Source organism: Salvelinus fontinalis, chromosome 22 (assembly GCF_029448725.1).
Source record: "Salvelinus fontinalis isolate EN_2023a chromosome 22, ASM2944872v1, whole genome shotgun sequence".
NCBI classification, from domain to species: domain Eukaryota; kingdom Metazoa; phylum Chordata; class Actinopteri; order Salmoniformes; family Salmonidae; genus Salvelinus; species Salvelinus fontinalis.
This window is the reverse complement of record NC_074686.1, coordinates 26,739,687-26,760,363: the sequence shown is the minus strand read 5'-3', so window position 1 is coordinate 26,760,363 and position 20,677 is coordinate 26,739,687. Positions and strand designations below refer to the sequence as shown.

Sequence of the window (20,677 nt, the reverse complement as noted above, 5' to 3'; positions counted from 1 at the left end):
GTCAGATGGACAATCACAACTGTTGTCCAAGAGTTTCACCCCATTGTCAGGATCCGTGCTTTCTAGTTTCTATACGTCCATTTTTGACAAGCTGATTATAGCGAAAAAGAAAATACTTCTGCATTTCCCACTGTGTAAACACATTGCAAATAGGCTCATGACACCTCCTGATAAAGTTGGGCAGCTGATATTCAAAGCTTAAATAGTCAAATTGAATTGTCACAGGAATCAGGACTAAAAAAGCCAATGAAACGGTCTGTTTTCCAAACGGTGGGCATTCATATTCAGTACCACATGGATGGGCATTCATAACATTCCATTTTGGTCCAACGTGGTAGGCTACACTCCAGTAAGCATGAGCCAATCTCTTTTGAACGTCTTTTTTTGGTAGAGTCCGGACCGGACTTGATTTCCACATCCACGGATATTGATATTTGCTCCGGTCCAGACCAAATCTGAACCAATCATAGACGTCCAAGCCTTGATTTGGCCCAAACACAGACTGTCTGTAAATGACTTATTTTGAACTTTCATTCAGAACCAACAATATGCCTGATTTCAATATCCAGAAAATACTTAAAAAATACATATTTTAAACTTCTGGAAAATACGTATTTTCAACATCCAGATAATAAGTATTTTACATTTTAATTCAGAACTGGAAATTAACTTGATTTCAAAGTCCAGAAAATACATATTTTTCAGCATCTGGAAAAGATGCCTTTTCAACGTCCTAGAAAATATGTATTTTAAACAAACAGAAAATAACTGTTCACCTTATTCAGAACTTAAATTGAACTTTAACATCTGGAAAACACGTCCTCTAGATGTCTTTTCAAAGTAACTTGGTTACTGGGACTATTCTAGTTTTGCGAGCAGCATTTTTTGGTCTCGCCTAGGGCAACAGAACAGTAAGAACAGGCCCTGGTTAGATTACACCTTTCTAATGGTGCTACAGATGATTTAGAGACAGAGATGTTAGACTACACCTTTCTAATGGTGCTACAGATGATATAGAGACAGAGATGTTAGACTACACCTTTCTAATGGTGCTACAGATGATTTAGAGACAGAGATGTTAGACTACACCTTTCTAATGGTGCTACAGATGATATAGAGACAGAGATGTTAGACTACACCTTTCTAATGGTGCTACATATGATATAGAGACAGAGATGTTAGATTACACCTTTCTAATGGTGCTACAGATGATATAGAGACAGAGATGTTAGACTACACCTTTCTAATGGTGCTACAGATGATTTAGAGACAGAGATGTTAGACTACACCTTTCTAATGGTGCTACAGATGATATAGAGACAGAGATGTTAGACTACACCTTTCTAATGGTGCTACAGATGATATAGAGACAGAGATGTTAGACTACACCTTTCTAATGGTGCTACAGATGATATAGAGACAGAGATGTTAGACTACACCTTTCTAATGGTGCTACAGATGATATAGAGACAGAGATGTTAGACTACACCTTTCTAACGGTGCTACAGATGATTTAGAGACAGAGATGTTAGACTACACATTTCTAATGGTGCTACAGATGATATAGAGACAGAGATGTTAGGCTACACCTTTCTAATGGTGCTACAGATGATATAGAGACAGAGATGTTAGACTACACCTTTCTAATGGTGCTGCAGATGATATAGAGACAGAGATGTTAGACTACATCTTTCTAATGGTGCTACAGATGATATAGAGACAGAGATGTTAGGCTACACCTTTCTAATGGTGCTACAGATGATATAGAGACAGAGATGTTAGACTACACCTTTCTAATGGTGCTACAGATGATATAGAGACAGAGATGTTAGATTACACCTTTCTAATGGTGCTACAGATGATTTAGAGACAGAGATGTTAGATTACACCTTTCTAATGGTGCTACAGATGATTTAGAGACAGAGATGTTAGGCTACACCTTTCTAATGGTGCTACAGATGGTTTAGAGACAAAGAGATGCAGACTAGAGGATGTACCTCATCAAGCCCCGTATCGTCGAATCCCAATGGCACCCTTTTCCCTACATAGTGCAATACTTTTGACTAGAGCCCTATGGGGGTGCACCATCTAGGGAGTAGGGTGCCATTGGGGACGCATCCTACAGTATATCCCTTTCTACTAAGAAGTGTGTTTGTTATCAGAATGGCTGGTAGTGACAACAGATATCTGAGCTACTCCTATAATCTTTCTATCAGTATGTGTTTAGGAGAAGAATGAGGAAAGATAATGATTTTGCTTCAAAAGAATCAAGAAGGATGAACAGCTGATGAAAATCGAGGTCAGTGTTATTTTTTCAAGAATGCTGGTTCTAATATTGTTTTGAAGTGAGTAAAGTGCATCCATAATTGACATGATCTTCAGCACATCATTTCAAGCACTTACTTTACCCTAGACTTGAAACGGCCAATCAAGAGCAAATGGCTAAACACGTTGAAAGACACCTTATTAGCTATGTTGCCATTTTGTCTGTCTGCAATGGCCATCTCAAGTCACTGGTCTCTTTCATGTTCTCTACCTTTCTCTCTTTAAACCAAACATCATCATCTTCCTCATGCCAGCGTTCTGCATTCATTGCCCTCAGCTTGTCTTTTGTAACCTCCACGAGAGAATTTCCCCTCAACTCGTTAGAACAAATTGCTTGGTGAAAAAACCAACACAAACCTCAGCACACAAACAGATTGATTGGATTGAATGAGGGAAAGTTCCAGTGTGTCTTTCCAAAATGGCCTCCATTAAAACCTCCCCAACTTAATGTGGCCCCTCATTGCCATGCAGACCCAGGCCATTCATCTGTCTCCTCTCTCCCCCCAGCACCGATCTGCCTAGAATCCTCTATGGAGCCCACTCACAAAAGCCTTTGTGTGGATATAAAACTATTAGGCATTTTTGGCACGCCACAGAGAGAGACAGAGAGAGGGAGGGATAGAGAGACAGGGGAGGAAAAGGGAGGGGGAGTGGAAGATGGAGGGAGAGGGAAAGTAAAAGAGAGAGATGGGGGTGAAGAGGGAGGGAGGTGGAGGGAGGGGGAAAGGCAGTGAAAGGGGGAAGTGGAAGAGAAAGGGAGAACATGAGAGGGGGAAAGAAATACAGATAATTAAAGGGACAGAAAGAGAAACAGAACATTTGAAAGAGGGAGAGAATGAATATAGGTCTCAAAGGAGAGGAAAGCTCTTAGCACGCAAATCACACTGCCTCACAAATGGCTCTCGCCTAAACAGACAAATGAGGATATAGACTCTCATCTCTCTCCCCCATCTCTCTCTCACACCCACACACAGGCTGAGTATGTAAAGTGAATCAGGTTAACCATCAGCATCATTACTAAGTACTGTTTGTCCAGGCATTATTGAGGAGGACATTCACATTAGGCCTGGGTTCAGCCAACACTGGTAACCACTTAAGCACAAGAGAACTCCAATTCACTTATGGCTGAATTATTATTGGAATAAATGCAAGAACAAAACAACATTTGGATCCCAAAACTTCCTCTAAAAACACTTCCATCTAGATATAAAACAGCAGCATAAAACAACGTTGACTGGTAGAAGCTAAGACTATAACTCAGACATGTGGGGTCTACTGGGCCAGACGGAAGTTCAAGATCCCTTCTGTAAAAACTACTGGCACCAATCTACATACTAATATACTGCAGCCCAGTGATTTCCAAACCTTTTCCCCAACGGACCATAAATCAACATTAGTTGTTTTTGCAGGCTAATAACATTTTTATTAAATAAATTGAAAGCCATTTCCTTGACTGCAAGGGGTATATCCACAACTTGGGAACCATTGTTGGAAACCTGGTGGCTAATGTACCAGATGTTCTATATGGCTACACACAGCATTGGCTACTTTAGAACATACTATCTATCTACTGTGATTGACATACTGATTTGCTGTTGGGGTACTGGTTGTGGTTATGTCCATGGTTGTGGTTGTAAGCTTGGTTATGGGCATGGTTGAGGGTGTGGTTCATGTGCTCATGGTTCATGTGGTTGTTGTGGGGCAGGCTGTGGTAACAGCCTTGTTGGCAGCCGTGTTGACAGCCCTGGTGAGGGTGGAATGGTGGCAGGCATGGTGACTGTTGTTGGCATGACGATGACGGGCAGGGAGAAGCTCCAGTGCCAGTGCTGTAGCGCAGAGAGCCACACTGCTGCCCGCAGTAGGACATGTTCTGACACTTCTGATGCAGGGATGGTGGGAGAGATGGATGGAGAGATGTGAGAGGAGGAGAGATGAGAGTGGGGGGATTGGAGGAGAGGACACAATTCAGATGGATTAGAAACATTAAAAAGAAGAAATTGTAAGTGATATGTGAGGAAGAAGACATGATGAAGAGAATAAGAAAGAGAAGGAAAAAGGTAAGAGAAGAAAAAGAGGGTAAAAAACAGTTTGAACATGCAGGAGAGAGAATGAACATGCAGGAGAGAGAATGAACATGCAGGAGACAGGATGAACATGCAGGAGAGAGGATGAACATGCAAGAGAGAGGATGAACATGCAAGAGAGAGGATGAACATGCAAGAGAGAGGATGAACATGCAAGAGAGGATCAACATGCAAGAGAGAGGATGAACATGCAGGAGAGAGGATGAACATGCAAGAGAGAGGATGAACATGCAGGAGAGAGGATGAACATGCAGGAGAGAGGATGAACATGCAAGAGAGAGGATGAACATGCAGGAGAGAGGATCAACATGCAAGAGAGAGGATGAACATGCAAGAGAGAGGATGAACATGCAAGAAAGAATAGAGGGGGAGAATGGGAGGGACCATTCTCAAACGTTCAAACGAACTACCAGAACATTTGAATGGTGGTTACTCTAGTCTTTGGTTGTACTCTAGTCTGAAGACTGATCATCTCAATATGTCCTCCTATCCTCTCAATATATCCTCCTATCCTCTCAATATATTCTCCTACCCTCTCAATATATACTCCTATCCTCTCAATATATCCTCCTATCCTCTCAATATATCCTCCTATACTCTCAATATATCCTCCTATCCTCTCAATATATCCTCCTATCCTCTCACTATGTCCTCCTATACTCTCAATATATCCTCCTATCCTCTCAATATATCCTCCTATCCTCTCAATATATCCTCCTATCCTCTCAATATATCCTCATATCCTCTCAATATATCCTCCTATCCTCTCACTATGTCCTCATATACTCTCAATATATCATCATATACTCTCAAGATGTCCTCCGATCCTCTCAAGACGTCCTCCTTTCCCCTCAAGACGTCCTCCTATCCTCTCAATATGTTCTCCTATCCTCTCAATATGTCCTCCTATCCTCTCAATATGTTCTCCTATCCTCTCAATTTGTCCTCCTATCCTCTCAATATGTTCTCCTATCCTCTCAATGTGTCCTCCTATCCTCTCAAGATGTCCTCCTATCCTCTCAAGTTAGTTTATGGAAATCTTAAATCATAAGGCCTTCTTATTACTGTTATGGCTGTTATGTCATGTCATGTCTATAACAGGCTTATGAAGGCTTTATAACACAGGGTTCTAGTAAAGTGTGCCCTTTTCATTGAGTCGCCTTGAGCATTTTATGAGGGATTAATTCAGGATTATACCATTTGGAAAATAACTGTTGGAAACACTCTGGATTTACCAATTGATTTGATATGACTGCTTTTAGCACAGCGCTCCGTGTTAACTTTGGCAGGAGTAGGTTTCCTCATAAATAAGACCATTCATATTACCTGAACATGTGCCATCACCAGGAACAACCCTGGGCCATATCTTTTTCAGGTCAGTGATTTGAGGCAAGGAAAAACTCTGAACCTGACAGCTTTGAAGAACAAATTCACGACAAGTACTTTCCAATAAAAAAAAAAAACGTGTTTTGGTCATTTGCAGTAAATCATCAGCCTCCTAACATTCCTAGCGGCCCATTCAAGAGACCAAAATATTACAGTAAATGACTGTGTGATAAATAAAACTAAAGGGGAAGGAGTGGTCAGCGTCGGAACCTTCATAACTAATACAAATGACAGAACGTTGTGACCTGGTCGACATTGGGAGGTACTTCATGTCTTTATGATTTACAAGAGTATTACGATTTTGGACAAAGTAACCTTCCGTGTAACTTATAGGCTAAACAATCCTGCCGCAGTCACCGCCGAGTCAATACAAATGTGAAGAAAATATGAAAATAACTGATTACAGGTGCGCTGAGAAAATATCTTTAGGAGGGACTGGAAATAGACCATCAATTTTGACTAGGAAATTAGTCCCTTTCTTTAGCCCTTTTGCTCCCCAATTGGTAGTTAGTCTTCTCCCATCGCTGCAACTCCCGTACGTACTCGGGAGAGGCGAAAGTCGAGAGCTGCGCGTCCTCCGAAACACAACCCAGCCAAGCCGCACTGCTTCTTGACACAATGCCCGCTTAACCCGGAAGCCAGACGCATCAATGTGGCAGAGGAAAAACCGTACAACTGTGAACTGAGTCAGCGTGCATGAACCCGGCCCGCCACAAGGATTCGCTAGAGCACATTGGGACTAGGACATTCCAGCCGGCCAAACCCTCCCTTAACCCGGACAATTGTGCGCCGCATCATGGGTCTCCCGGTCGCAGCCGGCTGCGACACAGCCTGGGATCGAACCTGTAGAGATGCCTCTAGCACTGCAAAGCAGTGCCTTAGACCGCTGCACCACTCGGGAGGCCCTAGTGGGCCAAAATCGACAACTCTCAAATTCTCTCAAAACCCCACAAGTGCATTGGGTGTAGGGTCTAGTGGTTGATTTGGGATTGGGATTATAAATAGCGAAGGGCAGTATTTGGAGAAAAGGACCAACATGATGTGGTTACGTAGCCTGGTCCCAGAAGTTGGCAAGACAGCACAAACAGATCAGGGGCCAGACTAGTAGTGGTTATGGGTCTAATATGGGATGAAATGGAATGTTATTCACCATGATCTGCACCTGTCCATTCTTGCATGAGTCCGGTGAGTTCTCGCTGTCATCTTTACATCCCCCTATCCGACAGCGCACTGCGTCCTGGACCTTGAAGAGAGGGATGAGGAGCGAAGGAAGGAAGGAGAAGAGGAGGGATAAGGGGAGGAAAGGAGAAAATTGAAGGTCTTTATTGGTTAAGTTCACAACATTAAGACTACCATAGACACTATGTTCATGTATACAGTACTGTACACATGTGTATTGGGTTTTAACCAACACTCTTAGAAAAAAGGGTTCATTTAGGGTTCTTTATAGAACCTTTTGGTTCTTTGGACAAGAGTAAAAAACCCATTACTATAAAAGGTTCTATATATATATATACCCAGTGAAGGCAAAGAACCTTGAGGGTTGTATCAATACCCGATAATGTAATGGGGATTTTTAGAAAATAACAGCTAACAAAAGCTAACCCAGTCACATCAAACTGTGAAATGACAGCTAACATTCCCTTTCCATTTGTTTCAGCTGTTTTGCATTGACATTTATTCCAATGTAATGATGCTCCATTATGATATCACCTGGTCAGAAAAATGGCTAGCTGACATCTGACCCCGTTAGCTCAATTTGGCAGGGGGAAGATCGAATTCATATGTTGCAGAGGTCTGAGTAGCAAACAGCAAGGTTCCTACAAACCTGTGTTGTTGCAAACTTAATGCTAACTAGAAGCAAAATTAACAACAATAATAGTATAAAAGCATACACTCTTGGGGAGTGTTCGTAAATTCAATCTGGAGTGCCAGAGTGCGCTCAGTAAGTTTAGAGTTGTCAGATTGTCCATTAGTAAATTCAGAGTGTTTCGCTCTCGGAGCATTCAGACCGCACACTGGACTCTGTGGCTGAGGAGTAGGGTTGATCCGAGGGTTCTGACCTCACACTGGACTCTCTGGCTGAGGAGTAGGATTGATCTGAGGGTTCTGACCTCACACTGGACTCTCTGGCTGAGGAGTAGGATTGATCCGAGGGTTCTGACCTCACACTGGACTCTCTGGCTGAGGAGTAGGGTTGATCCGAGGGTTCTGACCTCACACTGGACTCTCTGGCTGAGGAGTAGGGTTGATCCGAGGGTTCTGATCTCACACTGGACTCTCTGGCTGAGGAGTAGGGTTGATCCGAGGGTTCTGATCTCACACTGGACTCTCTGGCTGAGGAGTAGGATTGATCTGAGGGTTCTGACCTCACACTGGACTCTCTGGCTGAGGAGTAGGGTTGATCCGAGGGTTCTGATCTCACACTAGACTCTCTGGCTGAGGAGTAGGGTTGATCCGAGGGTTCTGATCTCACACTGGACTCTCTGGCTGAGGAGTAGGATTGATCCGAGGGTTCTGATCTCACACTGGACTCTCTGGCTGAGGAGTAGGATTGATCCGAGGGTTCTGATCTCACACTGGACTCTCTGGCTGAGGAGTAGGGTTGATCCGAGGGTTCTGATCTCACACTGGACTCTCTGGCCGAGGAGTAGGATTGATCCGAGGGTTCTGACCTCACACTGGACTCTCTGGCTGAGGAGTAGGATTGATCCGAGGGTTCTGATCTCACACTGGACTCTCTGGCTGAGGAGTAGGGTTGATCCGAGGGTTCTGACCTCACACTGGACTCTCTGGCTGAGGAGTAGGGTTGATCCGAGCATTCAGACCGCACACTGGACTCTCTGGCTGAGGAGTAGGGTTGATCCGAGGGTTCTGATCTCACACTGGACTCTCTGGCTGAGGAGTAGGATTGATCCGAGGGTTCTGATCTCACACTGGACTCTCTGGCCGAGGAGTAGGGTTGATCCGAGGGTTCTGATCTCACACTGGACTCTCTGGCTGAGGAGTAGGATTGATCTGAGGGTTCTGATCTCACACTGGACTCTCTGGCTGAGGAGTAGGGTTGATCCGAGGGTTCTGATCTCACACTGGACTCTCTGGCTGAGGAGTAGGGTTGATCCGAGGGTTCTGATCTCACACTGGACTCTCTGGCCGAGGAGTAGGATTGATCCGAGGGTTCTGACCTCACACTGGACTCTCTGGCTGAGGAGTAGGATTGATCCGAGGGTTCTGACCTCACACTGGACTCTCTGGCTGAGGAGTAGGGTTGATCCGAGGGTTCTGATCTCACACTGGACTCTCTGGCCGAGGAGTAACACCGATCTGAGCGTTCTGACCTCACAACGGCAGTCAAGCACCCAAGCTAACTGGCTAAAGTTGGCTAGCTTGCTAGCTACTTCCAGACGCAAATGAGAGAACACCTAATTCTGACCATTTTACTCACCCTAGCAGAGGTGGTTAGGCTGTTTTCATGTTGTCTAAAGCGTTGGTGACTGTAACTTAATCATTTTTTTTACATTTACTGACACGCGTTCGTAAATTCATCAGTTATTCTGCTCTCTGGCACACTCAGAGGTGAGTGCTCTGAAATCGGAGTAGATAGCCAGAGTGAATTTACGAAAGGGGCTCTATATAGAACCTTTTGGTCAATTCATAATGTAACTGCCCTTCCGATTCAAAAACCAACCCTCATTCCAGCATGACAATGCAAGTAGCCTACCAATAAGCACGTTATTGTTCAACGTATTAAGGTAATTTAATTCAAACATATGAAGCCAAAGTCATATGATAAACTACAGGCTATATAAATACATTTGAAACTTTATTTAACTAACGTTAAACAGAAAAATCCAGGACACTTTAATTCTCCACTTTACAAGCTAGCCAGCCAACTCTTTCAAATGAACATACTTTTTAATGATGGTATGTTCCAAATAGAGCTACAGACCCAGCCTGACGTTGGAAATGAGCTAGTTGTTCCTTTTATTTCAGTATGTCAGTGTGGAGTCAGGTGAGTGGACTATGCTTCATGGAGGCATTAGAAGACTGTTGCTGACTGAGAGGAGGTATGTATAAATAATTTATAATAACTTCAGTATAATAAATCTTGGTGATTCAATAGCCTAAATAATCATTACATGACTTTTAACACACTGTCTCTGAGTTTTGCAACTTCTGGCAGTAACCAAGAACTATAAGAGGCAGTGAATCTCACTTCGATTGCTGCTGACAACAACTGCATGTAAGTTGTTCTTCAACATCATAATTATTATATGTCTGCATAGCATTTGGTCTTCATTTTGCAGATGAATTCATGCTTATTTCCAAAGATTAACTTGTGTTTTTGGTCCTTTTTTAGGCAACAACCCAAACTGTACTGGTGGTAGGTAGCCCAGTGGTTAAGGAGTTGGACCTGTGGCAGGAATTGGACCTGTGGCTGAAAGGTTTTTGGTTTGAAACCCGGGCTGGGCGCAGGAAAGAAATGGGTGGAATTGATCTGACAACTGGAGGGCTGCTGGGTTCACATCCTCAAAACATTCCCCTACAGTTAGGCCCTTGAGCAAGGCCCTTAACCCCACAACATGCTCTCTATCCAGGAAAACCTACCTGATCTTTGTGGTTGGGTCAGTGTTTGAAATTCACTGTCTTAACTGCATGTGTGAAGTCTGCTGTTTGGGGGTGTTGAGAATGGAGCAGAAGCCACATTTTCGTTGTTTGCTGTAACTAATGGACAAAGTTGTACTGTATTGTAAAGATGTCAGCCAGAGTTGACATGGGCCAACATTCAAACAAAGAGATACCTCCCTGGTCACCGGTGCATATTTCCAAATGATGTTAGCATATACAGTAATGACAATACATTCTAAAAACTATGCTGGGGTTGTTTTGTCCATTATTTAATTGTTTATTAAATTATATTCTTAGAAAAAAATATGACTATTTAACAGTGGTAGCCATAATTCATAAATGGCACCATGCAGGGTTCTATATGGAACCCCTTTGATTCAGTGAAGAAAAACCTCTAGGGTTCTGATCAAAGAACCCTACAAAAGGGTATGTTATACCCACCGTTATTTTAACCACCGTTATTTTAATATGTTATACCATGGCATTGTTGAAGACTCATTTCTGATTGACTTGAAGGGCATTCTAGAGAATATTTTATTTCCCTATAGTGCGCGGTATATCAGCACAGTAGAATTCAATGGCTATACTTAATTCTTACATGTTCTATGTTTGTGCTGCTTTTGAAATAAAAAGTTGAATTGAACAAATTATTGACATTAGATTTTCATAACAGCAAGCTAGGACTGCAACAAGCTCTCACAGTCTCAGGACAGAATTAGACATTCATACATGTTTCTTAAACATACCATTTTGAAGTTGTTTCAAAAGTAACATTTTGAAGTGTATGGTTACTTCTCTGTATCATTCCATGGTTCCGTTTTATCTCCAAGGAATTATGGTTAGGTATTAACTCCGAATGATAATATCAAAAACAACTTCCTATCGGGGGATTTGAAAATTCAACCTTTGGAACCAGAGGCTTACGCCCGTCTGCCATCCCCGTCCACAATGCCCTAGCAAAATCAAAGCCTACTTGAAGGTAACAGCGCTCCCCGTTGTCCCTAGTGGCCAGTTTTCACGTCATCTCCTGACGTCCTCAGACACGGATGGACATCGAATACTGACTTGTATCATGCCTGAGGACTGATGGTTTGGTTAGCTAAACTAGCAAGTCTGTTTGTTTTGTTACCAAGTCAACTACTCTCTCTATCTAGTAAACGTGCTAGCTACTTCAGTGGATGTTGAGCACATTTCTACTAGCAAATGAACACATTTCTAGCAGTAAATGTGTTCAATCTGACCATGATATGAAAGAGATAATCAACTCTGGGCTATATGCGATAGCAGAGTGGAACTGACCTTCCATGGAGTTGGATTATATTCCAAAGAACGCATAGCCCCTTGTTGATTATCCCTCACATGCAGAATAGTTTATTACACTTCATCAACATCCATTGCATCATTATTGGCTTTTAATAAAGGTTAAAAATCTCAGTTTCTTAAATGTGTTTGTTAGCTTTTTAATATTACTGTATTCATAAAAAAACACTATTTGAAAACATCCAAAGAAAAAGAAAGCAAGAGAATAGAAATAAAGACAGAGACTGCGAAAGTGAGATAGAGAACTGAAGAACAAAGAGCAGTACTGTAAAGTACTTAAATAAAAATACTTTAAAGTACTAGTTAAATCGTTTTTTGGGTATGTGTACTTTACTGTATTATTAATATTTTTTACTACTTTTACTTTTACTTCACTAAATTACTAAAGAAAAGAATGTACTTTTTACTACATACATTTTCCCTGAGACTCAAAAGTACTCGTCACATTTTGAATGCATAGCAGGACAGGAAAATGGTCCAATTCACACACTCAAGAGAACATCCCTGGTCACCCCTACTGCCTCTGATCTGGTGGACTCACTAAAAACAAATGCTTTGTTTGTAAATTATGTCTGAGTGTTGGAGCATGACACTGGCATTCCGTAAATAATAAAACGTAAAAAAACAATTGTGCAGTTCGGTTTGCTTACTATAAGTATTTTGAAATAATTTATACTTTTACTTTTACCTTGATCCTTAAGTATATTTTTTCAATTACATGTACTTCCAATGCTTAAGTATATTTAAAACCAAATACTCTTAGACTTTTACTCAAGTGGTATTTTACCGGGTGACATTCACTTTTACTTGAGCCTTTTTTTATTAAGGTATCTGTATTTTACTCAAGTATGACAAATGGGTACCAAAAGTACACAGTTGTTGAATCTAGATAGGCAGCCAGTCTACTGAGGCTTCCGTTAGGAAGATAATACTATTAAAACAAAGATATGGTGGTAACTGACGCCAGAGACACAGCGCTCAGAGATATAGCATATTGTTTGCTTTTCTCTGATACTTTCACTAGGTAAGCTAACGCTGGGTGGTGGGTATGCACTATGACATTTACACACACATTACCTTTGGCATCACAAGTCACTTGAGAGAGAGAGCTAATAACAAGGCTTTCACATTCAGGCCTGACCCGAGTGATAAAATAAGCCTGATGGAGCAGCGGCGACTGTGAAGACACACCAATACAGGCACAGACACATGCATACACACACACGATAACATACTCCCTAATATACACATGTACAGATGGATTTTGTGTTGTAGATATGTGGTAATAGAGTAGTGGCAGGAGGGCAAACACTTAATGTGTTGTGAAATCTGTTTTGAATGAATTGTAATGTTTTTTATATTGAATAACTGCCTTAATTTTGCTGGACACCAGGAAGAGTACTGGGGATTCATAATAAATACAAATACATCCAACAACTTCACTGTTGAATTTTGGGCATAATGTGCGTTGGGGACAATGATAATAATGTAAAAAAATAAGATACTTGAACCAGTCCTTAACTTCGAGTGAAATAGGTGCAGGACTCATTTTGAGTGCCTTTGCTGTTTATATGTACACTAATCGTCGAACATCTCATACCAAAATCATGGGCATTAATATGGAGTTGGTCCCCCTTTGCTGCTATAAAAACCTCCACTCTTCTGGGAAGGCTTTCCACTAGATGTTGGAACATTGCTGCAGGGACTTGGTTCCATTCAGCCACAAGAGCATTAGTCAGGTCAGGCCCTGGTGTTGGGCGATTAGGCCTGGCTCGCTGTCTGCGTTCCAATTCATCCATTCAATGCAGGCCAGTAAAGTTTTTCCACACCGATCTAGATTGGTCAAACCATTTCTGTATGGGCCTCGCTTTGGGCATGGAGGCATTGCCATGCTGAAACAGAAAAGGGCCTTCCCCAAACTGTTGCCACAAATTTGGAACCGCAGAATCATATAGAATGTCATTGTATGCTGTAGATTTCCCTTCATTGGAAATAAGAGGCCTAGCCAAAACCATGTAAAACAGACCCAGACCATTATTGCTCCTCCACCAAACTTTACAGTTGGCACTATGCATTGGGGCAGGTAACGTTCCCCTGGCATCTGCCAAACCCAGATTCGTCTGTCGGACTGTCAGATGGTGAATCATGATTCATCACTCCAGAGAACGCGTTTCCCCTGCTCCAGAGTCCAATCGCGGCGAGCTTTACACCACTCCAGCCCGACGCTTGGCATTTCGCATGGTGATCTTAGGCTTGTGTGCGGCTGCTCGGCCATGGAAACCCATTTCATGAAGCTCCCGCCGAACAGTTCTTGTGCTGATGTTGCTTCCAGATGCAGTTTGGAACTTGGTAGTGAGTTTTGCAACCGAGGACAGATGATTTTTTAGCGCAACACACTTCAACACTCGGCGGTCCCGTTCTGTGAGCTTGTGTGGCCTACCACTTCACGGCTGAGCCATTGTTGCTCCTAGACATTTCCACTTCACAATATTAGTACTTAAAGTTGACCGGGGCAGCTCTAGCAGGGCAGAAATTTGATGAACTGACTTGTTGGAAAGGTGGCTTGCTATGATGGTGCCTCATTGAAAGTCTATTACCAATGTTTGTCTATGGGAGATTGTGTTGCTGTGAGCTACACCTGTCAGCAACGGGTGTAGCTGAAATAGCTGAATCCCCTCATTTGAAAGGGTGTCCACATACTTTTGTATGTACAGTGCGTTCGGAATGTATTCAGACCTCTTGACTTTTTTCCACATGTTGTTACGTTACAGCCTTATTCTAAAATGGATTAAATAAAAAAAAATCCTCATAAATTTATACACAATACCCCATAATGACAAAGCAAAAACCTTTTTTTCTCCATTGACAAAAAATGTGCAGTGTGTAACCAGCTTAACATGGATAGGACACATGAATGCACGTATACAGATGCACATATCACACACAATAACGACACTGACACGCTGTGATGACAAATCGTGTCTATGATCAAAGGCCATATTTAGACATCCATTTTGTTTCTGGTTCTTTCATTCATCTCTTTTATTGCATTCAGTTTGTTTTATTCTCCTTCATTTGATTATTTTACGACAAAGTGTGTTGCTGTTTTAAATTGAATTTTATTCAGCTTGATTTGAGTTTGATTTGAAGTGTGGTTGTTGTCCATGACTCAATAAACTCTGCTAATCTGTAATCTGTGTCCCACCATCCCTCCATGATATCAGTGAACCATGTCTTCACCTGAGGACAGAGACAGTATGACCTGACTTCAATCTGAGCGGCTGAGTAGGACAACAAATCGCCACCCTATGAGTGGAATCTGAGAACAGAACACTGAATTGAGCTGCAGAGCCAAATAAAAGCCATCTTCACTCACAGTGGGTGTTCAGCGTGTGTTCCGTGTGTGTGTGTGTGTGTGTGTGTGTGTGTGTGTGTGTGTGTGTGTGTGTGTGTGTGTGTGTGTGTGTGTGTGTGTGTGTGTGTGTGTGTGTGTGTGTGTGTGTGTGTGTGTGTGTGTGTGTGTGTGTGTGTGTGTGTGTGTGTGAGAGAGAGAGAGAGAGAGCGACTGCATATTGGATCAGAGCAGAGGCAGTGTCAGATGAATTGGGCATTTACTGCATTATCGCCTCTCTCTCTCTCTCTCTCTCTCTCTCTCTCTCTCTCTCTCTCTCTCTCTCTCTCTCTCTCTCTCTCTCTCTCCCTCTCTCTCTCTCTCTCTCTCTCTATCTATCAATTCAAGGGCTCTATTGGCATGGGAAACATATGTTAACATTGCCAAAGAAAGTGAAGTAGAAAATAAACAAATGTGAAATAAACAATAAAAATGAACAGAAAACACTACACTCACAGAAGTTCCAAAATAATTTAGACACTACAAATGTCATATTATTTATTAATTACTGTGTTGTAACGATGTGCAAATAGTTAAAGTACAAAAGGGAAAAGAAATACACATAAATATAGGTTGTATTTACAATGATGTTTGTTATTTACTGGTTGCTCTTTTCTTATGGCAACAGGTCACAAATCTTGCTGCTGTGATGGCACACTGTGGTATTTCACCCAATAGATCTGTGAGTTTATCAAAATCGGGTTTGTTTTCAAATTTTTGGTGGATCTGTGTAATCTGAGGGAAATATGTGTATCTAATATGGTTATACATTTGGCAGGAGGTTAGGAAGTGCAGCTCAGTTTCCACCTCGTTTTGTGGGCAGTGTGAACATCTTGAGAGTCTGCCTACCTTTCTAACTTTCTCAATAGCAAGGCTATGCTCACCGAGTCTGTACATAGTCAAAGCTCTCCTTAAGTTTGGGTAAGTCTTAAGTATCGGCCTACTTAAGTATCAGCCTAATTCTTCTCTGCATGCATTATTTGGTGTTTTATGTTGTACAGTACACATAGGATATTTTTGCAGAATTCTGCATGCAGTCTGAATTTGGTGTTTGTCCCATTTTGTGAATTATTGGTTGGTGAGCGGACCCCAGACCTCACAACCATGAAGGGCAATGGGTTCTATAACTGATTCAAGTATTTTTAGCCAGATCCCAATGTATGGTATGTCAAATTTGATGTTCCTTTTGATGGCATAGAATGTCCTTCTTGCCTTGTCCCTCAGATTGTTCACAGCTTTGTGGAAGTTACCTGTGGTGCTAATGTTTAGACCAAGGTATGTATAGTTTTTTGTGTGCTCTAGGGCAACGGTGTCTAGATGGAATTTCTATTTGTGGTTCTGGCGACTGGACCTTTTTTGGAACACCATTATTTTGGTCTTACTGAGTTTTACTGATCTAGGTGCTGCTGTAGGCCCTCCTTGGTTGGTGAAAGAAGCACCAGATCATCAGCAAACAGTAGACATTTGACTTTAGATTCTGGTAGGGTGAAGCCGGGTGCTGCAGACTTTTCTAGTTCCTCGCCAATTCGTTGATATATATGTTGAAGAGGGCGGGGCTGTTTTTTGCCTATTTTAAACGCACACCTGTTGTTTGTGTACATGGATTTTATAATGTCGCATGTTTTTCCCCCAACACCACTTTCCCTCAATTTGTATAACAGTCCCTCATGCCAAATTGAGTCGAAGGCTTTTTTGAAATCTACAAAGCATGAGAAGACTTTGCCTTAGGGTGTGCAGGGTGATTTGGTAAATAGCCAATTTGACATTTTCTCAGTACATTGTTTTTACTGAGGAAATGTATAAGTCTGCTGTTAATGGTAGTGCAGAGGATTTTTCCAAGGTTGCTGTTGACACATATCCCACAGTACTGTAGTTATTGGGGTCAAATTTGTCTCCACTTTGTGGATTGGGGTGATCGGTCCGTGGTTCCAAATATTGGGGAAGATATGCCAGAGCTTAGGATGATGTTAAAGAGTTTTAGCATAGCCAATTGGAATTTGTGGTCTGTATATTTGATCATTTCATTGAGGATAACATCAACACAAAAGGCCTTTTTGGGTTGGAGGGTTGCATTTTGTCCTGTAGTTCATTCAAGGTAATTGGAGAATCCAGTGGGTTCTGGTAGTCTTTAATAGTTGATTCTAAGATTTGTATTTGATCATATATTTGTTTTTGCTGTTTCTTCTTTGCTATAGCCAAAAAGATTGAAGAAGTGTTTTACCCATACTTTTCCATTTGGATAGATAATTATTTGTGTTGTTGTTTGATTATTGTTTGGAAATATTCCGGAAGTGGTTAAAGCCTATGGATTCTTCTATTACATTGATGTGCTGTTCCTTCTTTTTCCATAGTGTATTTCTGTATTGTTTTAGTGTTCACCATAGTGAAGGCGTAGTCTCAGGTTTTCTGGGTCTCTATATTTTTGGTTGGACAGGTTTCTCAATTTCTTTCTTAGGTTTTGCATTCTTCATCAAACCATTTGTCATTGTTGTCCATTTTCTTCGGTTTTCTGTTTTACATTTTTAGATTAGAAAGGGAAGTTGAGAGGTCAAATATACATTTAACTCTTTCTACTGCCAAATTTACACCTTCACTTTTACAGTGGAACGTTTTGTCAAGGAAGTTGTCTAGAAAGGACTGAATTTGTTGTTACCTAATTGTTTTGGGGTAGGTTTCCACACTACATTCCTTCCATCTATATACATTCTTAAAACTTCTTGTCAATAGGGGGAGCTGTTAGCACTATGTAATCTTGACGTTCCCAAATTAAACTGCCTCGTACTCAATTCTTGCTCGTACAATATGCATATTATTATTACTATTGGATAGAAAACACTAGTTTCTAGTTTCTCTCTAGTTTCTAAAACCGTTTGAATTATGTCTGTGAGTGAAACAGAACTGGACTTAGAGCAATTTCCCTATGTGGATGTGAGAATGCAGAATTTTCCAACCTGCTCTCAGACCTGTGTATAAATCTGCCTGTCTTCTATTGGTTGAGATGCACTGCATACGCCTTCCCCTGGGTGTCAGCGAATAGAGGGTCTTGAAATGTAGTCTCTAGGCAGATCTGTAAGTCTATAAATAGATTGGAAACGAAGTGTCCCCTCTTTTGACTCTTCGCTCTGACGCAGGGAGGATCTTGGCATGTCGTGTTAGAAGCTCCTGTTTTAGCTCCTAGATATATCCGGCTCTGTTTTTATTCGATATAGGTGTTAACCTGTTTGGGCTCAAGGGGCAGTATTGAGTAGCCAGATAAAAGGTGCCCATTTCAAAAAGGCCTCGTACTCAATTCTTGCTCGTACAATATGCATATTATTATTACTATTGGATAGAAAAGACTCTCTAGTTTCTAAAACCGTTTGAATTATATCTGTGGGTGAAACAGAACTGGACTTAGAGCAATTTTCCTATGTGTATGTCAGAATGCAGAATTTTGCTGGCTGTTCTGAGACCTGTGTATTAATTTGCCTGTCCTCTATTGGTTGAGATGCACTGCATACGCCTTCCCCTGGGTGTCAGCAAATAGGGAGACTTGAAATTGAGTTTCTACGTAGTTCCCAAAGGTTATAAATTGCTTGGAACCGAAGTGTCCCATCTTTCCACTCTTCGCTCTGACTCAGGGAGGGTGTTGGCATGTCAATTTAGAAGCTCCCGTTTTAGCTCCTAGATATATCCGGCTCTGTTTTTATTCGATATAGGTGTTGAAGACATCGTAATGTTGTTATTTTAAACCGAATTATATCAGTTTATGTCAGTATATTGTGATTTTCGGGTATTTATTTTTGTGACGTTGTAGGAAGTTGGGTATCTCTGGCCCACATGGCTATTGTTTACTGCTAATTGCAACGTTGAAGACGACGTTCTCCAACCTAGCAACTATTCTTTTGGACAAGGGACACCTTTCCCAAGATTCTGATGGGAGTTCATCAAAAAGTAAGAACTATTTATGCTGATAATTCATTGTTCTGTTCGAAAAAGTAAAATGCATAAGCCGCCATTACTTGCAGTGTAGCCTTGCTTTATCGCAGCCTGTATTGCGCAGTAAAGTTAATTTTAAAAATGTAATTCAGCGATTGCATTAAGAACTAATTTGTCTTTCAATTGCTGTCCAACCTGTATTTTTTTAGTCAAGTTTATGAATAGTTTTCGATAAGAATAGGTGCCTTTACAAGATGGCGCCGGACAGATTGCTTGACGTTATGGACACTATTCTCATTGTATAAGCACGATTTGTGCCGCTAAATATGCACATTTTCAAACAAACTCTATATGCATTGTGTAATATGATGTTACAGGACTGTCATCTGAAGAATTCTGAGAAGGTTAGTGAAACAATTAATATATTTTGGTGGTTTATACGTTATCACTATTTTTGCCTTGAATCAATGCTGTTGTTATGTTTGCTATTGTGCTCAGCTAATATAATGCTATATTGTGTTTTCGCTGTAAAACACTTAGAAAATCTGAAATATTGTCTGGATTCACAAGATCTGTGTCTTTCATCTGCTGTATGCTGTGTATTTTTAAGAAATGTTTTATGATGAGTAATTAGGTAATACACGATGGTCTCTGTAGTTATTCTAGTAGCTTTGGGGAGAGTTGTGATGGTGGCTGCAATGGTAAACTCTGATTTATACCTGAAATATGCACATTTTTCTAACAAAACATATGTTATACAATAAATATGTTATCAGACTGTTATCTGATGAGGTTATTTCTTGGTTAGTGGCTATTTATATCTTTATTTGGTCGAATTTGTGATAGCTACTGATGGAGTAAAAAAATGGTGGAGTAAAGAAGTGGTGTCTTTTACTAACGTGGTTAGCTAATAGATTTACATATTGTGTCTTCCCTGTAAAACATTTTAAAAATCAGAAATGATGGCTTGATTCACAAGATGTGTATCTTTCATTTGGTGTCTTGGACTTGTGATTTCATGAACATTTTATTATATGATATCCCTGTGGCTTTAGGCTAGGCTATGCTAGTCAGCTTTTTTGATGGGGGTGCTCCCGGATCCGGGTTTGTGAGGCGTTAGAGGTAAATGTTACTCAGTTCCTTTGACTTTGATGCCTCACGATTGAGTATTGCTCTGTTCAAGTAGACTGTGATTTTGCTGTGGTCTGATAGGAGTGTCAGTGGTCTGACTGTGAACGCTCTGAGAGACTCTGGGCTGAGGTCAGTGATAAGGTAGTCTTCAGTACTACTGCCAAGAGATGAGCTATAGGTTTACCTACCATAGGAGATCCCTCGAATCCTACCATTGACTACGTACAATCCCAGCGTGTGACAGAGTTGCAGGAGTTGTGACCCGTTTTTGTTGGATATGTTATCATAGTTGTGCCTAGTGAGGCATATGGGGGAGGGAATGTTGTCACCTCCAGGCAGGTGTTTGTCCCCCTGTGTGCTGAGGGTGTCAGGTTGTTGTCCGGTTCTGGCATTTAGGTCGCCACAGACTAGTACATGTCCCTGGGCTTGGAAATTATTGATTTCCCCCTCCAATATGGAGAAGATGTCTTCATTAAAGTATGGGGATTCTGGT

At 41.4% G+C, this 20,677-nt stretch overlaps 1 protein-coding gene and 1 long non-coding RNA gene across 15 annotated transcripts in view; one reads left to right on the top strand and one right to left on the bottom strand.

Annotated features, from left to right (window-relative positions):
* LOC129820109 (adhesion G protein-coupled receptor B2-like) overlaps positions 1-20,677 on the bottom strand; it is a 557,707-nt gene that overhangs the window by 34,759 nt on the left and 502,271 nt on the right. For 12 of the 14 annotated variants that reach the window (XM_055876984.1, XM_055876983.1, XM_055876992.1 and 9 more), the window contains one exon: positions 6,946-7,038. In XM_055876984.1, coding sequence (XP_055732959.1) covers positions 6,946-7,038 — 93 coding nt within the window. The remainder of the gene's footprint in view (positions 1-6,945; positions 7,039-20,677) is intronic. The other 2 variants (XM_055876986.1, XM_055876989.1) reach the window with 1 other exon arrangement.
* On the top strand, positions 4,106-12,426 carry LOC129820110 (uncharacterized). The gene is made up of 3 exons (XR_008754154.1): positions 4,106-4,382; positions 9,789-10,038; positions 10,156-12,426. It is a non-coding gene; the product is annotated as an uncharacterized LOC129820110 (long non-coding RNA).